This window comes from Danaus plexippus, chromosome Z (assembly GCF_018135715.1).
Source record: "Danaus plexippus chromosome Z, MEX_DaPlex, whole genome shotgun sequence".
NCBI classification, from domain to species: domain Eukaryota; kingdom Metazoa; phylum Arthropoda; class Insecta; order Lepidoptera; family Nymphalidae; genus Danaus; species Danaus plexippus.
Window position 1 is genome coordinate 2,226,961 of NC_083559.1, and position 23,721 is coordinate 2,250,681.

The 23,721-nt window shown below is 30.5% G+C and overlaps 1 protein-coding gene across 1 annotated transcript in view; it reads right to left on the reverse strand.

Annotated features, from left to right (window-relative positions):
- The window catches only part of LOC116778152 (chondroitin sulfate proteoglycan 4), a 43,529-nt gene extending 20,263 nt beyond the window's left edge, over positions 1-23,266 (reverse strand). The window contains exons 1-6 of the mRNA XM_061526043.1: positions 22,771-23,266; positions 22,532-22,668; positions 22,273-22,419; positions 21,210-21,353; positions 20,957-21,138; positions 20,676-20,883 (exon numbers count right to left, since the gene is read on the reverse strand). Of these exons, the coding sequence (XP_061382027.1) occupies positions 20,676-20,883; positions 20,957-21,138; positions 21,210-21,353; positions 22,273-22,419; positions 22,532-22,668; positions 22,771-22,825 (873 nt within the window). The 5' untranslated portion in view covers positions 22,826-23,266. The remainder of the gene's footprint in view (positions 1-20,675; positions 20,884-20,956; positions 21,139-21,209; positions 21,354-22,272; positions 22,420-22,531; positions 22,669-22,770) is intronic.
- Between the last annotated feature and the right edge of the window lie 455 nt (positions 23,267-23,721).

Consider the following 23,721-nt stretch of genomic DNA (forward strand, 5'->3'; position numbering starts at 1 on the left):
AATCTTCGACTGTGGGTGATGAAGGTTGCAAAGTTTAGGTCACCCAATAGGCGCTGTGGCTGCTTTAGGGTCCAAGTACCAGCCACGAGTCTCGCATGCAATATTTGACGAATTCGTTGGAGTTTAAGAACTGGAGGGTAAAAACTTCGTGTTGAAACTGGGGTTCCATACCCCTCCCAGATAATCGATAGACCTCGTTGGTGTCTGTATCAATTTTTCCGTATATACCCACCAACCCAGATCGGTCAGAAATTGTATTGCGACTTGTACCTGAGTTGTTAGTATATCTCTGTCCTGATGAACAATTAACTAATAATCGAGATAAATTACAGCCCTTTCTTGCGATGTATTTCTGCGGTCCAGTTCGTTACGGAGGCAAAAATTCGCGGCGCTGCTGCTAGCCCAAACGGCAGACATGTCATCTGTAGGAGTTGACCTTGATAGCTGATCCGAAGAAATCTTCGGTGATGATTTCTCACCGGCAAGTGATAATAAGCTTGGCTTTAAGTCCAGCTTCACCATCCAATCTCTTCGTTGAAGAAAATTGGGTATTTGGTGATGATGAAATAGATTGAAATGCTTTGGCTTCATGTACTTTTTTAATGCCTTGAGATTGAAAATTGTTCGACTTTTTCCGTCGGATTTCGATATTATAACTAGAGGCGCGATGAAGGATGGTGTAAGGGGTGCTGGCTCCAAAACCTTCGACCGAATCAAACTCTGAATTTCGGTCGACATTAAATGTGAAGTTGGAGTTTTAAACTTCATAAAAACAAATAAAGTTGGGGAAACTAGCGGCGGTGGCTTGTTGAATGGTATCCTGAGACCAGTAATTATTTTGCGTATTGATTTGGGTGCATTGAAATGAAGCCAAATTTTTATAAAATTTCTTAGACAACCGTCTGAAAAAACCTTTGAATCATTTATTTTTATATCCCGGCCTTCCATCTTCTGCTTTATATTTTCTCCCCCCTTTTTATGTAGTTGAGGAGTTCTTCGGATGAAAACCGATATGGTCTTTGGCTTCGCCGTGTTTAACTTTAAAATTATTACTTAGTCGACTTCGAAACGACCAGATATTGGCGGATGAGGTCGAAGGTTCGGGAGATTTCGGACGAGAACGGTTAGATGTTAAAGTTTGTTTTTGTAATTTATCTACCCCATAAATTTTTTGTAAATATACCGATAGCCGGAGTCAAACATGTACTCGCAAGAAAAAGGTATTTTATTAAGGTTTTCTTTCTTAAATTCATCTTTTAATTTTTTAACTAAATCCCGCCGACGCATCTCTAAAACTTCAGCTCGTTTGCCGCAAATTATTTGCAGTATGTTTTGAGAAACCGTTTTGTAATCGGAATCTTTTCTAAATAACGTGTTTAATTTTTTATATATAAAGGTCGCGTTAAGTTGAATGTCAGCTGAGGCACACCAATCAATTAGAATTTGTACAACAGAATTTATCGCTTCGTTTTGGGCTAAAAATGCATTGGATAACGCGGCAAAACTACGTTCCATTTGAAACCAACGTAAAGTAGTAAAAGGATCCTTTAAACGTCGCAGCTCCTCATTTACTTTTAGTTCAGTAAATGCCGGGAAGGCCGCATATTTTTTCTGAACGTCTGTATAACGAACCGCATTCCAGTCAGATGAGTCAAATCTTTGCATAACTCTTATTTTGTCAACACGAACCGGCTTTGCTTTCGGTAAAGTAGGTTCTTTGACCGCCACGTTCAAATTTACAATACTACCCGCATTTAATTTCGGGGGACATAAAAATTGGTCATTGACCGACAATACCGAATTATTTGTGTTATTAAATAAGGGTACTTGCACGTTTGCAGATACATTATTCGAAGCTGGAGCAAACCTTGCCGTTCAAACATTATTTAAATGACTCACAAACTGCTGTGACAATATGTCAAACCTTTCCTCCAGATCCTGCAGACTAGCTCCTCTTTGGCGTTTCCTTGGCGGCTCGTCATGATCCAAGACATTCCGAAGAGCTACCTCCACTTGAACTCTTCTTTTCACTAGGCACGATATCCTCCCGATCACTCATTTTATATTAACTTTTATTTCGAAGGGTATTTAAATAAAATTTAAAAATCGCCACAATTAATATGACTTTTCACAGATTTTCGTAACGACCAAGTGCTAGGCTCAAAAAACAATGCAACAATTAAGAAATTAGTGGCTTGTATTTAAAAGTTAGTTTACGGTCCGGACTGGAAGTGACATGAAGGGTGGTCGCTAATCCGTTACCGTCTATTAGTAGCGACATCTAGCGGCCAAGCGAGGCGAAGACAGCGATGTACTCTCATAATGGACTTCGGACGTCAAACGGAACGCAAAATACATGTATTTTGCTAGCACATAAACATCAAAAAATACCAAATAAAAGAACCTTGAACAGGATTACATTTAGATTACGTTTCCTAAGAAGTTTTATTTTTATCTTGCTTCAATAAATGGTTATTTACTGTAAATAACATATTAATTTCTATAAAAAATTGTCTGACCGAATACACAAACGAAATATTCCTTTTACTATTATTGCGATACACGAAGAAGAACCCTAAAAAGCCGAGTTATATAAATATATCAATATAAGCTTCTTCAAATCTTTATATTACTAATAATTAAAAAAATATATTGTTTTATAACATGCCCCCACAATATTAATAAATAAACCACACTTCAGACTTTGCTTTTAGCTTAAAACTTATCTATGCATTGCTGTAAGAAGAACCTCCTCATTATTTTGTTAGCTTAATATAGCAAAGCTTTCTATTCTCGGTATAAACGAATAAACCCTGTCTAGAATGTAAGAAAAAGCAGAAGTAAATAATTAAATGGAACTTATTTGTTTGAATTGTTTGTGAGCTCTGTTAAAGCCTTCTAATTAAATAAAATACTTACAAGGTCTAACATTTATTAGATTCCGAAGGACATGATTCACCTCATAAACTAATTAACATACACGGTAATTGTATGAAAATGGAAAATAATTCTAATCAAACTAATAGCCGTCTATGCAAGTGACGTTTAACCGAACATTGGTTAACTTTGCTATGAGTTGTAACATTCGGGAAAATGTTGGTTAAACTTTGAAGTGGCGGATATAAAATGAAATCTAATAGGAAATAGTGAGAATATTTGAAATTTTTGGACTAATTTATGAAAATCAATGCAAACCAAACGTGTCAATGATAAGTAAAAATCTGAAGACGAATTATATTATTGTTTTGATAACAATTTGTAATGCTGTTAATAATAATATTGGACGGACGACAAATAGCTTATTTTTAAAATTGAATTTTCATAACCAATCTAGAATTTCCTTGTTAATTATTGTGTGGAAAAAAAAATGTAACTGATATCTCGATAATGATTTATAAAATAAACGCAGAGGTCGTTTTATGTTTTTGTTATTTATGGAATACAAAGTTATAGAATTTATTCCAAAAAATTTATCCAAATAGTATTATATCAATTCCATACACGGTAACTAGGTGTAACAACATAAAATACCCACGGTCTTCAATTATAATCTGAAGTAATTATAGATATGCTAATCTCATGGCTACATCATCATAAAACTTTACACATTCATCTTACGTATAATTTTGCATAAAATATTTTAAAAGAGATGCTGAAAAAAGCCACAGCGGAAGGAAGACACTTTTTTTTTTTTCAAATTTTCTAAGAATAATTTATATAAACGAAATGTGCAACATAAATTTTTAAGCTACAAACGGAAAACTTAGACCTCATTAGATTATGGAGATGTGATATATATATTTTTTTAAAGTATTAAATATAAAAGTCTGAGCAGTGTACATATTTTTATTCTTATAAAGAAAATATGCAGATATAATCCTTTAAATCTGATAACAACTGATGATATTTCTCGAAATCGTGAAGAGACGTTTTAATGCTTCTAATGTTTGATTACAAATTGATTCTCCAAACTGAATTAACCAGCACAGATATCGTTTAAGAAAACCATCATCTCAGAACTAACCTAGTCTTTGTTATGCGGTGGTAGGTTATGTAATTACTACATCTCGCGGTCTACGCTTGTCGACCCTGGCCTTCAGTGATTATTTGCAAGGTGATTAAAATATCTTATGATTTAAAAGAAATGATTTAGAATGATTTTAATATAAGCTGTTCATTTATCGTAGAGCGATTAAATTATATTAGACTTTAATAAGAATCAATCAATCAATCAATATTTTTTAATAAAATGCAATAAAAATAAGTCAATCACATTAGATACATATTTTTGTATTATTATTGCAATAAAAGACTGAATCTAAAAGTTTCTCTAATATATTTACTAAGTGCATATAGACTGTAAAAGCCATTTCTAAGAACGCCACAAGTGTAATAGAAAAATACACTAACGTTAATCTTGTAACTAGTTTGCTAATGTTTTACAAATAAATTCAGGCTCTACAACTATAGAGTCGAGAGTAGGCCCTGGAAAAAACAGATTTATAATTTCCTTCCTAAATGCGAAACACATTATTTAAAACGATAACATTAAAATACTTTGTGGTCGAGAAAACAAATGCTTATGTAAAAACGTGACTTTTTATTTTATTTATTTATATGAAAAAATATTCAGTATATGCTTTTGTCCTGAAATAAAGCAATTTTAAATGTTCGCTGGATAACTATTACAAAAATTTTGGTTGCGTAACATTTTCACCTGATCTGACTTCACACGTACGTAGTTTTATTCTCTTCCGTTAAAATTATGAAGTTCAGAAATGTAACACAATATTGAATAAAATTGTGTGTAAAATATATATATATATATATATATACATCTATATACATGTTTCTGAATATATATATATATAAAAATGAGTGTGTTATATGCATTGAATTTTACTTAATATTTTTGTATAGTCATAATTACGTGTTTTTAATATCTTACTATGTATTTGTATTCTATTATTGCTAAACATATTCAAAAAGTATCAAAAAAACTTAGAATTCGACTAGACAACAATATGAAATCCTGGCAAAAATGATGCATCAAATACATATGTATAATAGAATTATATCAAGCTGTATGACAAAATTTTGTGTATTAATATATTATCGTCAACTTATTACATGACTTCAATAAACAAAATATTTGTTAACACCTTTCCGCATCCGACTATATAAAAGACAACTTAAACTTAAACTTGAAACTACAGCCTTGTAACATATTAAATCTTCTCCGAAACTCCCTTAGAAATTAGTTTAGAAACACGAATTATAATTAAATCATCTTTCATCTTTTGTTACTTCAGCTGAAAAAAAAGTCTATAAAATAATATTATATATTCTTAATGATAGTCGGGTGCACTTCACAAAATAATGTACGAATAAGAAAGAAAAAGAAAAAATCTATAGAATTATTTTTATTTCTTTAAATCAGAGTTGAAATATGTTCAATAAATATTCCACGTCAACTGACGCCCAATTTTGATACTATATTATAAATTTATTTATATAATGTTTGACATAAATTCTAATAAATTTTTTTTAATCCATTAACGGAATTCCTTTGACGAGAATTTGTAACATAAGAAGTTATTATAGAACTGAAAATAATATAAGAAATTAATAAAGAATACTACGCGCTGTGATATCATATACAAATGTGTATTGAGTTGAGTTAACATCAAGAGGGATCAGTAATAGTAATATTATGGTTAAAAAAAAAATAAGATAAGCCCTCAACCATCGCAACGTTGGTAGTAAAATCGATAATTCTTTCTTCTTATAAATAATTTTATTTATCATTCAACGCAACTCACATTGCTGTCATGTAGCAGATCTGAAAGTTTGGTTTTACTCTTAAAAAAAAAAAAAACACTGGCCGTAGATTCGTGATCGGAAGAGGAGTTTTTTAAAAAATTGGCACAGGTTTTGGTACCCTCGTAGACGTGATCAAATATACATAGATTTCAATAGCAAACGGAAAAAGAATTATTCAGTATGGTTGAACGCTGTAAATTGTCTGACTAGAATGACATACATAGATGCAAATTAAATTCAATTAATCGACCATTGATTCAATAATATACAATGTTCAGTTTTAATTTGAACACAGAACGTTAATAAATTCATCTTTAAAAACGAAGGTTCTCAATTAAAAAAAAAATATTAGTATTAGAATCCTCAATTATAACTCAAAATTTATTAACATGTGTATAATATTATGATAATAAAATTTATTCCACTACGACGTTGTTTAGTAATATTTAATATGATATTGGAACTATGATATCTATCGTCCGAAAACCCAAATGTTATCTGTATATTGGAAGAAAACCAACACGTGACTAAATAAGAATTACATTAAAAGTGTAATTTGTATGAAATAAATTATTATATATTATTTGAGATCAAAGTTGCTGTATTCATTTAATTTTCGTATATAATACTTGATAACTTAATCATTTGTTTAAAGTGAGAAAAGTTTAAATGAAGCTAATATTTTTCGGATAAACTACGCGGATTTTTATTATTTAAAAAACTACATAATCCCGACGTTTCGGTTACTTTTCAGCAAGTACATAATCCCGAAACGTCGGGATTATGTAGTTTTTTAAATAATAAAAATCCGCGTAGTTTATCCGAAAAATATTAGCTTCATTTGAATGAATAAAACTTGCGAAAATATTAGATCTCATTATTGTGAGAAAAGTTTTTTAGGAAATAGAATGTTTATTCGATTAAAATTATATGATATACTATGCGTAGCGATTGAAAGCTTTAAAAAAAAATTAAAACTACTTCCTGATCGAATTTATTTTTTTGGAAGAAACCGTACAGATATCAAATATCAACTCGATCGAATGTCTCTTATCAATTCTTTAAGATTTAGCTCCTCTCGCAGATGCAATTCTTGTAAATAAGAAACTGTCGTGATCATCTGGACAGGTTTTAGTAAAGTCATAGGAATATGACCTCGACAGCGACACAGCACTCGCAAACACCTTCCACCCAATGAGCCAAATAATTGCGCCAGAATTTCACAGAATTTTAAAGTTACAGCAGTAAAACTTTTTCAATACCAGTTGCGATTCAAAACACAATTCAACGCAATAGAGATCATAAATCGCTATTGTGACAGTTGAATAATGTAAATCAGCACTCGATGCGTGTTTGTTCGTGTGCTTCATTCAGACATTTCATGCTATACCCATTAATCGAGCTTTTTTTTTTTTGCTTTTTAACTTTTCCTATTAGTTTCAAGTGAATTAAAGTTAGTTTGTCATTCAAACTGAAGCCTGCCCCTAACTTTGGTGTAGTGTGGGACGCATTCGCTCCTCGTTCAACTGGAGAGTACGTCTGTGAGTGGAATTTGTATAAAAGATAAAAAAATCATGAAAAAGAAAACATTTTAAAGCGAAAAGTATCACGGTTTTTTTGTAAGCCGCTTCAAACAGTTTTCACATCGTTGGTGCCACGTTCACACCACTGATGTAAAGGACGATATGTTTCAAGTTTTCCATTTCCTTAACAAAAAGAAGGAGAAAGAAAACAGGATTCGAAAAATACATATGCCTACATTCAGATTACATTTAAATTGAAAATACTTAACCAATGGTAAGATTGTTTATTAAAACATTAGTCGGTTTTACAAAACACTAACGTTATAAAAAAGTACTTAAAATTTTGCTTCATTTGTAACTGGATTGAATAAAAATGAATTGGGTGAAAATATGTAACATATATATATATATATATATATATATATATATATATATGTTGTAAGTTTATGCGAATCGCGTAATTATGTATCAAAATAAGAATATTCTGTCTATAAATTTTATAACTACCTAACTAATACCAGGTGTTAATAACTATATTTTATAAAATAATAAATGATCCCTGCGTATTAATTGTTACAAAAGACGAACATATTGGCACGCTTGAGGCACTTAACCGAATAATAATAAGCCAAATATATTTTTACATCATTTTGGAAAGGAGCTTAATACTCTTACACCGCCACACCGATATTGAACAAACACAGCTAAGAATCACTTCAAGGAAAACTACCTTTAAAATTAAAAGATCTGCATCGAAATTGTTCGAACCGTTTGTAAGCTTCGATGCAATAAACAGGCAGATATACAAACACAACACACACACTCATTTATTCATCAACGTCAGATATAGCATCACTCCTTGTAGCGTCGAGGAACAAAAAGAGACTTACGACTTCACTAACAGGAATAATTATATGTAAAACAGATATATCATACTCCCATTGTTAATAAATAAATGCTTTAGAGCGTCTACACCAATAATCTAGTCTCAAACACCAATCATCCCGCATTCAAGCAAACTAGGGTCGTATTTGTGCTATGAATACTAGATGAGGTCTAACAGAACACCAAGACAAGTACGATTCATGAGTGAATTTAGTACTCAAAATTTAATATAACACAAAACAAATATTTACTCTTAGCAATTATATTTACATACAAAATAACATTTGCTTATTTGTTGTGTTAATAAAACTGAAGCCCGAATCGTATAATATTATTTGCAATAATATTTTGTAACGGATAAATTTCAGTAAGCCCTATTTTCAATGACGATTAAAATTAGAATTTCTATAGGCGAGTTTAACACATTGATCTACATGTGATAGTCAAAAAAATAATATTTATTAAGTCTATACATGATTAGAGAAGCGGAATCTTAGCGGATTTTAATTCAGTAAAGTAAAAATGTGATATTATATGTGACCATGTTTTAAAGAAGCAAAACGGTTTGTACTCTTGCAAATGCATCTAACCACTTTTACACTTAAATATCACAGGCACTTAATTCCAAGCATTGCGCGTGCTTAAGCATTAATAGACAAGAAGGAAAGTGCAAGTTTTGCAATTTTAATTTATATGTGAGAAATTAAATTTTTGGTTATTACAATAACATTTTATTTTCTGCTCACTAGTGATGAAAAATTGTGTGAAAATTAATATCAAAACACATCTGTTCATGTGAAATTTCTAACCGGGAATATAGTTAGTAAAAATGAATAAAAGGTATTATAAAACTACATTATTTGAATACTGAATCAATTTTCATATGAAATTCAATAACGCTGTTATTTATTTTAAAGGATACACAGACCTTTGTAAAACAATATTCGTATTAAATAAGCGAACTATTACTATTCACATTCATTGCGCCCATGGTGTGTTTATAGATAAAGAGAGATTCGGAAATATCTCCTATGTTTTGACTAGGTTTCTGAATTCATTCATGTGGATCCAACCTCTCTAGCCGGTAGTAGCCAGCTTACGATGGGCTTCGGTTAGCACTACTTGGTAAGATGCATACTTCAATGATTCTAAATATTTCATGTCTATAGTACTGAACATTGTGAATTGTGGTCAGACTACAGCTCGATTTAGATTTAGATTTATTTGTAGCATAAAAATGTTTATACAACTCAATTCTATTAACATAAAATTATGCAATTTCAACAGCTATAAAATATTTATTGGAATTATTTCTTATTATGAAACCTTTTTAATTATCTTCTTCTATTACTCTAACAGTATAATATGCTTTAATATTATCAAAACTTTGTAAATGATTTACATTTTGAACATTAAAGGCACGTCGCCGGATTTTATATTAAATAAAAAACAATTCACAATTTCAACGGGAACACTTTAAAGCTACATTGACAGGTGACATTAACTTAAATAAAAAAAAATATACAATGTTAAGTTTTATTTACCGAAACAAGCAAGTTTTTAAGCAAGGTTTTAAATTGCGATATGTGCATATGGTATAGACACGACGATTTGAAACGACATTGCCCTCTCTCACAAAGTACATGGAATATAAAATTTTATATCGGATTTAAAAAAAAAAAAAATGTTTTTATTTAAGTTGTATAAATATATGCACCGAACAGCATTCGAGACAAAGACCTAAGAAAAAGCTGAATTTATAAAAAATAATTTCTTAATAACGGTAAAATAAATTATGTTTATTATATATTATGGAAGTGGACAGGTACATCGCAACATTCATTGATTTGATTTCGACGGTTCCTTCGTATTAAGAATTTTATCAAGAAACGTTATATTATTAACACGAGAAAGATAGTGTAGAAACATTTCCGCTGTATTCATAATAACAGTTTCCTGCTAGACGGGTAGCTTAATAGTTTACGATTGTAATTTAATCAAGACGCATTTGATGCAGAATTTAAATTTGTTATTGACAGCGGAAGGTGTATACAATTACCTGTAACATGTCCTCCGACAATATTATGAGCAGATAATTAATATTACTCACAAAATGAACGGTTTATCTAATGTCTTTTTTAAAAAAAAGTGCCTTTTAAATGCTAAGTAAAACATGTTTCTCTACGATACATACGTGTAAATCGTTTGAATTGAGCTGACATGGCACGGTAATCTGTATTTAAGAGAAATAATAAATAAAGGAAAAGTGTTCGCTGTAACACAGAAAGGAAATCTTTAATCGGTACCGTTTCTACTTAGCTAAAGTTTAAATAATTTGCCATATAGGTACTGTGAAAGGTAAAACAACAAAAATTTAAAATTCCAAATAACATCACTGCTATTAGTTAAATAAGCTTTTAATATAGTGAAAACTATTATTATTTTTTCCTATTTGTTTGAGATGGAGTTGATAAAACGAATTCTATTTAGAATTACGTATTTTGTAATATATCAGTATGAGTTCTACTCTCGTATCGACTTACTAAGGAATAGAATATATAAATGTAAATTTATATAATGTGCATGAGTGATTTGCATCGGTACTCGCATTATTTTAATGAAAGGAAAATTGCTCAATTCTGGGAAATAAAGTGAATGCAACAGACCTTAAGATTATCGAGACATTCAGCTCAACGAAAAGCTTGCATCACACAAATTGACCTTGCATAGAAAATCCCACTGAAACTGAATAAAATTCACGAACATAAAACTTAAGTAATTTACATAAAAATTTGCATTTTTTTTTTTTTTTATTATAATTTCCGTAATTAAGGTATGCCCTTGCAGTTGCTTGATGTAAACTAGTTGTTGCCCGCATGTAAGCTGTACAAACAGCCTCTAAAATCGGGTATAAGCACATATATGATAATGCTGATAGCTTCGATGACAAATGGAACATGATAAGCCAAACCCTCATAGTGCTCAAAACCATTAACATATAGGGGTAAATTGATTTTGATGCATACACAATTATTTACCTAGAACGGCCAAACTTCGGTTACGTCTATACACTAAGAAAATTAAATTAATTAATCAATTCCATCAAACGGACATCAAATAACAAGAGATGCTATCAAGGGACTTTACATATATTATTCAAAAACACATATTAAAAATTCATAACATAATTCTTTAGACATGAAAGGATTATTATTCGGCTTACATTTTTATTAAAAGAACTTGTATGAATTTAAATAACAAATTTAAATTATCACATGGTTGTCATACAAGTTTCATATTAGCTTTAGATCGTAAAGTGAATTTGTGCTCAAAGCGAAATACTCACATGGTACATTATATCAACAGTACTTGAACATGGACCGACGTTAATTGATTCAATATCAAATGTATACGTCAATATTTCGCTGGACACAAACCAAAGTAATATTGTGACCGAATTGCAATTAAATGCATTCCTTTCACTTATAAATGTTTATCGAAACTCTATCGAATTCTGATAAATTATAAAATTAATTTTCTATTTACGTTATATTCATTAATTATGAATAAGGGACGGTAATGGATATTAAAATGTGATTATATTTTAATCCGACGCTCATATCTAATCAGTACATAACCAAAATCTTTTTTTATTCATTAATATGTCATACATTTCAATTATTTCGACATGTAAGCTTGTGACTGTTGCATAAACGCAAAAGGATCTATAAATACATTGTTTTGTTGTTTTTCAGATCCAAAACCACATTTTTTTTTTCTTGTTGAAAACGAGAACAAAAAGGCCTCGATATAATGGGCACATATATATTTTAAAATTTATTTTTTGAAACGTTTATATTGGTTTTAATAATGATGTAATGGAAAATATGTCATACAAAAAAGGACATACCTACTCGTTATTACTTATTAACTACATTATATAGCTTTTGTTGCCAGTTACTATAGCGGTAAATAACATATTTGATATTAAAATTACAATTAATTAGTAAATAACTGTAATAAATTACTCATATAAATCACTCGTCAATAGTAAACATTTTTAATGTACACACTTTGGTATTTTGACAACATTTTTCGCATTATATTGAAACAGAACTTTGATACAAATGAAAAAACATTTTCTAACATTATTATAAACGTATGATATTTTCTTCATTCATTTCAATTTTCAGGAAATTTTAAAATGTCGCTTTTTTGTTGGGAAGCTTTCAACGTGTCAACCAAATTTCTAAACCGGAATACAGTTAAAATTGAACATCATCGCTAGAAAATTACAAAAACAAGTACGAATTTTTCGCACACTCGTAAAAATAATGACTAGCACTTGTATAAATATTTTATCAGTGTATGGTTGTCTAACGGTCGATTAAGCAACTGAAACGTAATAAGCACACAACTCCACAGATATTTTAATAGTTTTTAACATTATCATTGTAAAAAAAAAGCAAATTAGATAAAGGTCATAGATTTTACGTACGCTTAACTATGGTTGCAATACATATTTTGTGTTAATATATATATTAAAATATAATTTAATAAAGTTAAGCAACACTTTTCAAATACGACAAAGTATTACAATTTAAACACTGATAAAAAGTTAGCAGTACGAATATACGTGCAAACTTATAAAAGGCCTTGAAACTTTGTGTTTGGGTGGAATGCAAGCTCCATAAAAAACCTTTTATTGTATAAGAGTTTCTGTTTTTCTTTTTAACTTCTCAAAAAGTATGAGAGGAAAAAAAAATATGACAAAATGTAAGCCCTCATCGTTTGCAGGAAAATAGATATGCATATACAAATAGCTATTTACTGAGCTTTATTGAAACAAGATATTGAACAACGGCCTGCTATTCCCATATCAAACTTGATGCAAAACCTTTTTTTAAAATTTATCGATGTTTGAACTCTGTGGTTTTCATAAAAGTTCACTTTCGCGTCACTTATACGTATATCAGTTTTTTCCATGTGTTCCGATGAATTGAACACGAAATCTGGCTGCGATGCATCGGAGAACAGCTAACATTCGAAAATACTTCAAATGTTATTTTCGTTAACTTTGCAAAATAAATATTTATAGAAACAAATTGAAATATTCAGTTTACATTTAAGAGTCGACATAGTATGCAATATAAGTTCCTTTCATAAGAATGTTATTGCATTTATTTTATTGGAACGGCCGAAGAGAAATATGACAGATTTTTACATTAAAAATATTTCATAGTATTCATTCGTCCATTTATAACGACCACAACGTAATGGTAACGATACTTTAACAGTAGCGAATATAATAATTTTACACTTGACAAAGCTTCCTGGAAAGATACCAATTATTTTTTTTAAATATATTAACTTTCAATAATAGTTTTAAAATGCTTCTTTTTTTATGAGAGACGTGGCAAACGATCAGACTGCCTATACGAATGGCATTAGTCACGTCGCCCATAGACATCCACAACAGGTCTTATGTTGTAGATGCGTTGCCAACCTTGGTTATTTTCATTAGAGGAAGAGGGAGGGGTGGATATAAGGAAATGGCAGGAAAGGGTGGGTGGTGCAACAAAAAAAGGGCAAACGGCTCTCTCACTCATCGGAAGAAACGCAATCATTAATGGCTACTTCACACCGATCTAATTTGAGAGGGTGGTACTTGCCTGGACGAGCCAGTCCATGTTCGAGCTGTAGTAAATTGACCACAGCTAGGCTCTACCACCTAAAAACCTTCTCTAATGAAGTAAGGTAAAATAATTTTATTATATTTCTTCGTGTCAATGAACGGTTTGTTTACATTCTGTAATGTGAACTGTATACTTTGTTTATATAATTGTCACTTAGTTGTAGAATCTTTGGAAGTGATTTCGATTATACATTTCTTTATGAGAATTTCGTAATATTTGTACACATTATACAGGCGTAAAAGGTTTTGAAGTACACGGATTAGATTAAATCTATTTATTCAATCATTATAATATAAAAAAGGGTCGAGTTCAAAAATAAATATTATTATAAAATATTAGTAAGGTTATAAGAGACATACGATGGATTAATATGTATTGAGGTTGTGGCGTGTGTACGATACCTATTTTGTCGTTAATCGATTGCAAAATTGAAATAGAATGAATATCTAAAACATCCGGGAAGGTTAACATCCACCCCGCTTACCTATGAGCAAAGAGCTAAACAGGAAATGAGTTTCGATGCGTTCAGTTGAAAGGAAATGATTTTATAAAGGGACACGTATATTCCTAGTAATAACTTTTTTTAAATATATATATATATATATATATATAAGGATAATAAATGAATTATTATTCATAATTTCAAGGTCAAAAATATTATCAAATATTCTATTACTTCACAGTAAAAATCTTAATAAATAGTAGTAGAAATATTTTTATTTTTATTTTATTATAAGAGGTGACATTGAGAACTGGTTTGGTTATGAAAAATGTCCACTTCTTTAGTCCTTTAAAATTATTTCCTTTAAAATGAACACATTTCACACTATATGTTATAAGCCAAAAGGGCTAACAGCTACTGTCAAGTCGAAAAAAAAAACTATATGTTACGTATGTTCTAATAGATTTTATATGTCATTTCAAAACCCACTTTATTAGCAAATGAACGAGCATAACTAAAAATCTTGCGTTTTAATGCTATCGAATAATCACTAATTGATAAAGTGCTCTCTATAAAACCGTCTAAAATATCCCAAATAGTTTTCACCATCAAACTTTTTTTACCTTTTCAAATATTAATTATTGTCTCTACACCCAGGTCTCGAAAACCTACCATAATAATTAAGATGTTAAGTTGAAACTCTGACAACTTTCGACTAAAGAGAAATTCGAGACGGACTATTTTCAATAGAATTAACAAAATCATAATGATTACTGCTCTAACCTTCTCGGTGTGAGAGGAGGCCTTTGCTCAGCAGTGGGCTCCGATAGGCTGATGATGATGATGATGATAACAAAATCTTAAGTCTGTGCGCCGTATATAATGTCGAAATTTTTTTATACACACCAATTAATACTTGTTTTATGTTTAAAAACTAGTACTTTTAATGAAAAAATATATATATGTAACCCGCTAAAAGAGAACGGACATTATTAAAAATATAAAATAAAGGCTACTTTGTTGTTTTTATACACCGTTCCTTTCGTGCTAGACAGGGAAATGTAATTACAAAAATGGCCAATGAGATGAAAATGTGCAATCGCCTGACTGTTACGGAAAATGTTTCACAGATATTTTGAATAAAAATTTTTTTAATGGGCTAATATGATATGGGGATTCAATTGAGAGACGATTTTGTATTTAAATTAAATATAAAACTACTATTCATCACATGAACATCGCAGAGCATTTATCTAGAGGTCGAAAAACGAACAACTGTCCCCTTTTACTCGGACTTTAAACATCGTATTTATTTAATATTGAAACCGTATTTACTATTATCATATCAAATAATATAGGCTACTTAAGCAAAGGCTATATCAGTACATTTCGTGAGCCATGTATCTATGCATAAGATAAATAAGATAATTATAGGACAAACAAACTATGGCTATGAAATTTTTGTAATACTTGATGATATTTTACTTCCAGTGACACCACAGAATTTGTTTATGTCAGGATGTCATAGTGCGTGTAAGATTTTTTTTTTGTGCTAACTTTGTTAACTCTTATGCATTATAAAACTGAATGTCTTCATCGAAACAATTATTTTCTTATTTAATAAGCACCATTAACAATAATTTTGGTAAACTGAACAAAATATTTGATTAGTGTTATTTGAGGTCATGTTTAAAGTGACGCCAGATATTCGAACTGTACAATAAAGTTGATGAATTGAATTTAACTTCATTTTAGGTGAATAAAACATTATAAAACAACACAAGTTTCTTATTAGAAACCTTGCATAAAGCATAGAAACCGGTTAAATTTAAATACGATGACATCAACCTTTTAAATAAAAAAATTAAGGGAAAATGTCAACTGGACAAAGAATAGAAAAATTCTTCAACGCTTTCAGTTCTTCGTCTTTGTTGAACTACGTCTTAGTAGAATTTATTTTCAAAGGATTTAATTTATATTTTTATAGAAATACATATTCAATTTGGGGGCAAGCGTTCCTTGACATCAATGTTATACGAACCAGCAATTTCCAGGATATTGAGCTCTACTAAAGTATTACTGTTCCGTTTTCATTTTTACTATATTTAATTTAAAAAATAAATCAACCATTTACATCATAACTTATCACAGCAATTGATAGAACTGTTAAAAATTAAACTAAACAAGAAAAAATATAATCCAATTATTTATGAAAACAATGAAGATTCCACAACGCAATATACAATTTAACATCACAACGACAAACAATCGCTCACTTGAACTAATGCACTCTCTGAACTGCATAAAGCATGACATTATCGGCCTATCACAAGTTAGACGGCTTTTTGTTATACAACAAAACAATACTTCTTTTAAACGTGGGAAACGAGAGTCCGTACGATGTAGGTTGCTGTGTGAAAATATATTTTAAACTTTGACACTATCTGGTTACCGAATAATAATTTGATGCAGTATGTTTTAATTGAGGGCTAAAGTTGCAGATCGGAACAAATGAATGAACCACACGAAAAATATACCTTAAAACCTTTAAATATCATAAATTTACCACCAAAAAATTGCGTTTAGTTTAAACACTAATAATGCATATAGTAAGTTCTTGAATAAATCAATAAAATCACTTACAATCCCCAAGAATCGAATGCACTAAGATTGTATAATGATAAAATGTTTATAGAAAACATTTCAATTCGAAATTAAAAAGGTCATAAAAAATCTACTTCAAACGTAGGAAACTTCACAACAACAAATAGAATAGTTGGAAAAAGTTTCTATCAATGCTCGGTAACTCGAAATCAAATTAAAATAGAAAAGCCATGGCTTTTGATGTAAAACATTTTATAAGGACCTAACAAATGACGCTATACCGTTCGTTCAATTAGTTTCATATTGAAAATGTAATTTGAATAAAACTACCGTATAGGAATGTTGAATTAAAAATTTTCATAGACTATGAACGACTATGACGATATTGATGAAGAATATTTTTTAAATTAATTTTACTGCATTCATTGGAAAATATCTAGAATATTTAATATCTAAAAGCGGCGGGTATTGAACTAACAAAAAATTATAAACCCGGCTACGGTTATAGGGATCGAAAAGAAAATTTTTATATCGAAGTTGAAAATGCTAAGTAAGATAGAGTTTTTAAATACATCGGCGGCTTTAAAAACTGCTATAAGCTGAGCTTATTATTTCTAACAGTTTGTAATATTCTTTTTTTATTTACAGAACTTTTCATAAAATAACTCAAATATGAACTAACAAAAAGGCTATTATTGTGTATTATAAAATTGAATTTTTAAATTTTAACCGATTTAAACCTCCTTCCACCGATTAATTTATACGATTTACGTCTATTATAATTAAATTTGTATCGAAGCAATGTATTTAGAATTCCTGTTATGTTGGTACGATTGTTAATTAGCAGTTTTGAATTATCTGTATGTTCGATTCGCGTCCCCTTGTCTTGTGTAGACAAACGTTAATGAAGGTTTAAAATCTGCACCAACATCAAAGAAAAGCTTCAACATCAAAAACCGCAATACGATCACACAACAATATTGCATCTTAAAATCAGGGAAGAGCTGTATAGTTCGGAAGCCACAATGCCAGTATACAATAACAATGCATTCTCAAATCAAAGGAAAACTCTAAAGTTCAAAAGTCGCAATGTGAACTTAAATCTTTTGCATGGAATGTTCGAAGCAAGCAGAAAGGCAAAGGAAATCGTCCAATTAGACGTCTCACTGCTAACATAAATGATGACTGACGTTTTATATCAATCCAATAATATTTAATTTGAATGAAACCTTATAAATATCTAAATTGTATCAACGTGAAAGTTCTTGTACTAATGTATGGATGTTTGTTGCAATTTCACGCAAATTCTACTAAACGGATTTTGAAGAAACATTCAGTGACTTAGCATAGACAAAATAAGACGTATGACATAATTTATCTCGAAATTAAATGTACTCTCTTACTCCGGATCAAGGCATATCATTTCTATTGTGTGGGAAGACATGTTACGTTGCGCTTTATATAGGTTTCGCTGGCGGCTGATTGCCACATATATTATTTTAATACACTTTGTACATTTCCCTCTCCGTCTTGTTGAGATATACATACAGATGAAGCCGTGAACAAAATCTAGTTATTCACAATTTTGAGGACGTAAAGCAAAATACTAACGACTACATAGATTCAAATAATATTGGAATAGAATTCTAGGTTCTATATAAAGACGACCGAATTTGATGATATGAATAAAATAAACGTAATAGGCGCAAATGTTAGATATTATCTCATTTTCTCTTATATATATATAATTTTTTTCCTATAGATTCGTCCCTTATAACCAACATTATTGATAGGCTGGTTTAAATCCTCGACGTCTGTTTTTGTCATTTTAAATGCTTTCGATTTCCAGCCACGGAAGAGCTTATTTAAAAAATGCATGAATTCAATTATTATCGTTCATTTAAAATAAAATCATGTTATTGTACGATTTTAATTAAAATTAAATTTTTTATTATTATAATACCCTGACAAATTTATTGACATTCTCAGAATTCGAAGTTGACATGGCCAGGTTATAGATTTTTTTTTTTTGTGTGAATTAAGCCATCGTGCTTATCACAAAAAAGCTATCTGTACCACTAGTAGTGGTCATATCGTATCAGTGGGAGTATTGAAAAAAGAATTTAACATATTAATATTATACTAATAATATATTATAAATAAAATTACGCAATTATTTATAAATTCAGCTAGTCACTTGTCATTTTTCCAAGAACTATCTGGCATATGATATTCTCGGAAACAATGTGAGATTTACGGATAAAAATTGAAAATATATAAATATTTTTTAACAATTGTTTTTTGATCTATCAATTGCTTTGTCTTTTTTTTTATTATCTTTTCGAAGGCATTTTTTTTTTATTTTTTATATGTCGTATTATATATAACACTTGTATTCACATTATTAAGAGTTTATCGCTGAGTGCAATTATTTTAATGGCTCAACTTTAAAAGATAAACCCAAAGCTATTCCCATAAGAAATTGAAAGAAAACTAGCCTATACGATAATTTCTTTAGAATATTCTACACTAAAATATATGTAAAATTTTCACACATTTATATAATATAATTAAGATTATATTGATATTAGTGAAAAATGTGAAATCATCTCGAAAATGCTTCTGTTGATAAATCCTCTGTCAGTGGATAGTATCAATGTCTCAGGTGAGATACACATGTACGTTCATATCGCATGGGCTAGACATAAAAATTAACCGATATCAGTACTAAAAAGTTTCGAAATATGACATAGTTATGTTAGCGCAGCGAGCTCTGCATCAGACAGTTTAATCAAAGATATTAAAGCCTTTCAATTCGCGACCTGAATAAAAATAAGGTCAATAGCAGACTGGATTAAATGTAACGTAAGATACATTTATCAAATATGCATCTCGCAATTAAATGTCATGTCGTCTCTGTGATAGCGTCACGTACTTTGCCCCGGGGGAATAGCTATGTAAAGTTTTATTTACTTTTCAACTAAGACATCGCTATCATACCCGTTCAGAAGTTGAGGCGGAACATATTTACTTTGTTTACTCTGTTGTGTTATATAATACGTGTGTTGGTTTTTTTATGCACACATATTTTTATTTTCTTGCCAAAAATGAATTATGAATAATAAATTTATTGTTCATTTTAAAACTTTCATTATTACGAAAACAGGATAGTATTACGAGATTTTAATTCACGTACACAGCAACATAGACTGTTCTCAGTACATGCGCGTCATGCGTCTCTGTTACTCACCCAAATTGAGTCAAATTAAGTCTCCTTAACAAAATAAAAACTCGATAAATAAAATCAAAAAAATATAACACAAACGCGATCAAGTGCAGGTCAGTAAAAAGGGATGTGCTCATTTGAGTTTTAACTCCGACAAACATTATTTCAGTTTCATATAAGCTGTTGGAGCACGATAAGTTAATCACCTGGAATCGTCAGCCCAACTGTATTCGCAAAGCAAAATATAAATAACTTTTTACATATTTATTGAGAGGGAAAATATTAAATGCAGTTCGCCGTTTCTGTGATACGAATAATCCGTAATATCGGAATCAATGAATCCGTATTGGGAATTAATTTCACCGCAGAATTCATAATTTTAAATATAAATAATAAGCATCGCAATATATTTATTTTTAGTTTTTTTCTGTTTGTTGAACGTGCCGCTTTTTGCTCGTAAATATTTTATTACTCACCTCGATGACCGACGGATTGAACATCAGGTGCATTTTGTGCCATTGCCCGTCGTTGACTCTCGCCGTGTGGACGATCTGACTCTTAGCCATCTTCACCCTGACCACTCCCTCCAACATCTCCACAGCCAGAAAATCTGAGCCGCGACCACCACCGGGATTGTATAGTATTACAGCGTTCGGTGTTATCGTCTTGAACTCTATCTGCCACCTGATAGAGATAAGCAATTTTAGTATAGGATATAATCTACGTAAATTTGTCTTCGATAGGACCAGAGACACACCTGCCACCGGCTCTCGAGTTTATCTTAGGTAGGATCAAATACGCCCCTTCGTCAATGAAACTTATGTCGGAACTAATGTCGGCGTCGAACTCCAAGGCGCAATTCCAAGTTACACCTTCAACGTGAACGGAACCGCTGCGGCTGCGAGCCTTCTCTATTATCTTGACCCCATTGTAGTACACCTATTAAACGAGAATCGTTGTTTAAACATTCGTATATAGTTTATGTATAATTTTTTATTCACAATACGAACGTCTTCCATGCAGCCGCGGAAATTTTCCATGTGGCCAAGAAATAGTTCCGAGAAATCTCCTTGTCCTCCCAAAAAGATACCGAAGTGTATGTTCAGCTCGAAAAACCTCCCCGGCAATTTTTTCTTAACAACGCTGTCGTCCACCTAAAAATAATTACGATTTGACGGAACAGGCGTAACGGCTAGAAATGGTTCCCATTAAAAAATATTTACTATTATAATTTATAACGTTCCTGGCAAATACGTTACCGTTTTTAGTTATGACGAAAGTTACTGTATCAACTTTCACGTTATTTACCGAACAACTATTACGCGCTAGGCGATGTGATGCCGCTACGATTTGCAAATAGCAGTTGTTAAGTGGATGAGATGAAAGTTTATCGTTTGATGTTCTTTGATGTAACTTGAGCCTGTCTCTTTATCTTTGGAACTTAAATGATATATATGTATATGGAACCAAACAAACATTTCTAGCTTTTATTATAAGGGAAATTTTAATATCCTATTATTAATATTTCCATAATGGTGTTGCATAATATATGTATTGTACCAACATTATTGTCATGAATACCTATGTTTTTAGCACTCTTTGTCATTTGCTTATATCACTACCAGTTCTTGTAATACATTTAAACCAATTAAAGGGTAAATCCTAAATTTTCTTGGACTCTCAGATATGATTGATATTTGATATTAAAAAAAATATAATCTTTTAAGATGAAATTTCTTTCACCAAATATGTACTGCATTATTTTCATTCACTCAGTCTCAAAATTACAGTAACATATTTTAGTTGAGAATTAGGAAAAAAAAAAAACTCAGAAAAGTATTATACTTTAAATATATATATATTTAAAATGGAAATAAGTGTACAATAATTTGATGCAATAATAAGTTAAAATATAAATACTCTTCTGTTATAAATATTTCGATTTTAAACTATTATTACAATAAATTGTCCAAAAGCAAATTGTCTTTAAGATCAAATGTTCGGTAAGATGTTGCATATGTTAATTGGAATTAATGAATACATCATCAAATACATTTAAATAATTTAACATACCTTCATAGTAAGGTTTGCTTCTCTTCTGATGATGCTTACATGATGATATTGAGTGTCATTAAGGTAAGTACCTTTTGCTGAAGAAAGTTCACTCTCACCGGCCCCAAGGTTGATATGCAGCTTTAACTTGCCACCCTCCAGACGGATCTAAAATATTTTGATTTGAATAAGTCATATATATTCGTGGATACGCAATTTTAATTTTATTAGCTTTAATGTAATTTTTATTTAAAAATATTTTTAACACACATATACTCACCATACAGTAATCGGTTTTACCAGCAGCCAGCAGTAAAAGAGCGTCAGATAGATGAGTGCGAAATCTAAAACTTATGTCGGTAATACCTTTTGCTTCTTGAAGTGGATATGAGATATAGCTAGCACCGTAGAAGGACGCTAAAAATAAACAACTAGATTTAAAGTTTGTTTGGCAATAAAAAAAAAATTCACTCTGCGTTATTTTTAAAATATAATAAACTATTTAATTTAAATACACACCTTTATCGTAAGCTAATCCAATAGAAACAAAACTCAATACAAACACGAGTTCCATTTTTAACACCGCAACATTTAATTATTTTTGGTAAAGTAATTACAACATGTGAGAATCGGTACGTAAACTGCAGGAATTAATTACGAAATAAAACTTATTTTGTTTTTATTAATTTACCAGATATAAATCAACAGAGTTTTGCAGTAGTGGCATCGTATACAAAATACTAACACATGAATTAAGAAATATTTCCTGAAGTAAAAAAAACAATTAGGAGGACGCGAAAAGTTTGTTTAAAACAAAATAACGAGCCACTACAAAAATAAAATACAAAATAGAAGTTCGAAAATAAAATTACAGTCCCCACGTCAATAATATTAACATGGCCGCATCGGAACCTGACACAGTCACAGAGTATAGATAAAACGAATCTCGCTAAAGCAGTTCGTGAAATTCTAAACTTAAGGGAGAGCTCCAAGACGGCAACCTACGTCGGTGTGTCTCGACAATCGACAATTTTATGGTCAAGCGTGAGTCTCAATAACGAAACGGATTTGACAGACGTCAAAACATTCATGCAACAGAGTAACAAAGAAGAACAGATAACTCATACAAAAATTATAGATAATTTATTAAAAAAACTAAACTAGGGCGTCACATAATTAAGTGAAACTTAGATGTTACATTTATTAAAGTTATGCATAATTTATAATTAATATGAACAGTAGAATAATTGAGGTCATCATTCCTTTTCACATCTCTACTTTTTCATTGATCCTAAATATACTTGAACCGAACATACTCATACCGGATTGACTCATAAGAAATTTTATAAAATGTTATGAGATCAATAAAACAATACAGCAAACATACAGAATTATATTAGAAAGTTTTAATGAAGTAAAATTAAAGAATTTGATATTATTAAAACTTTAGGAAATTACAAAAACCCATTT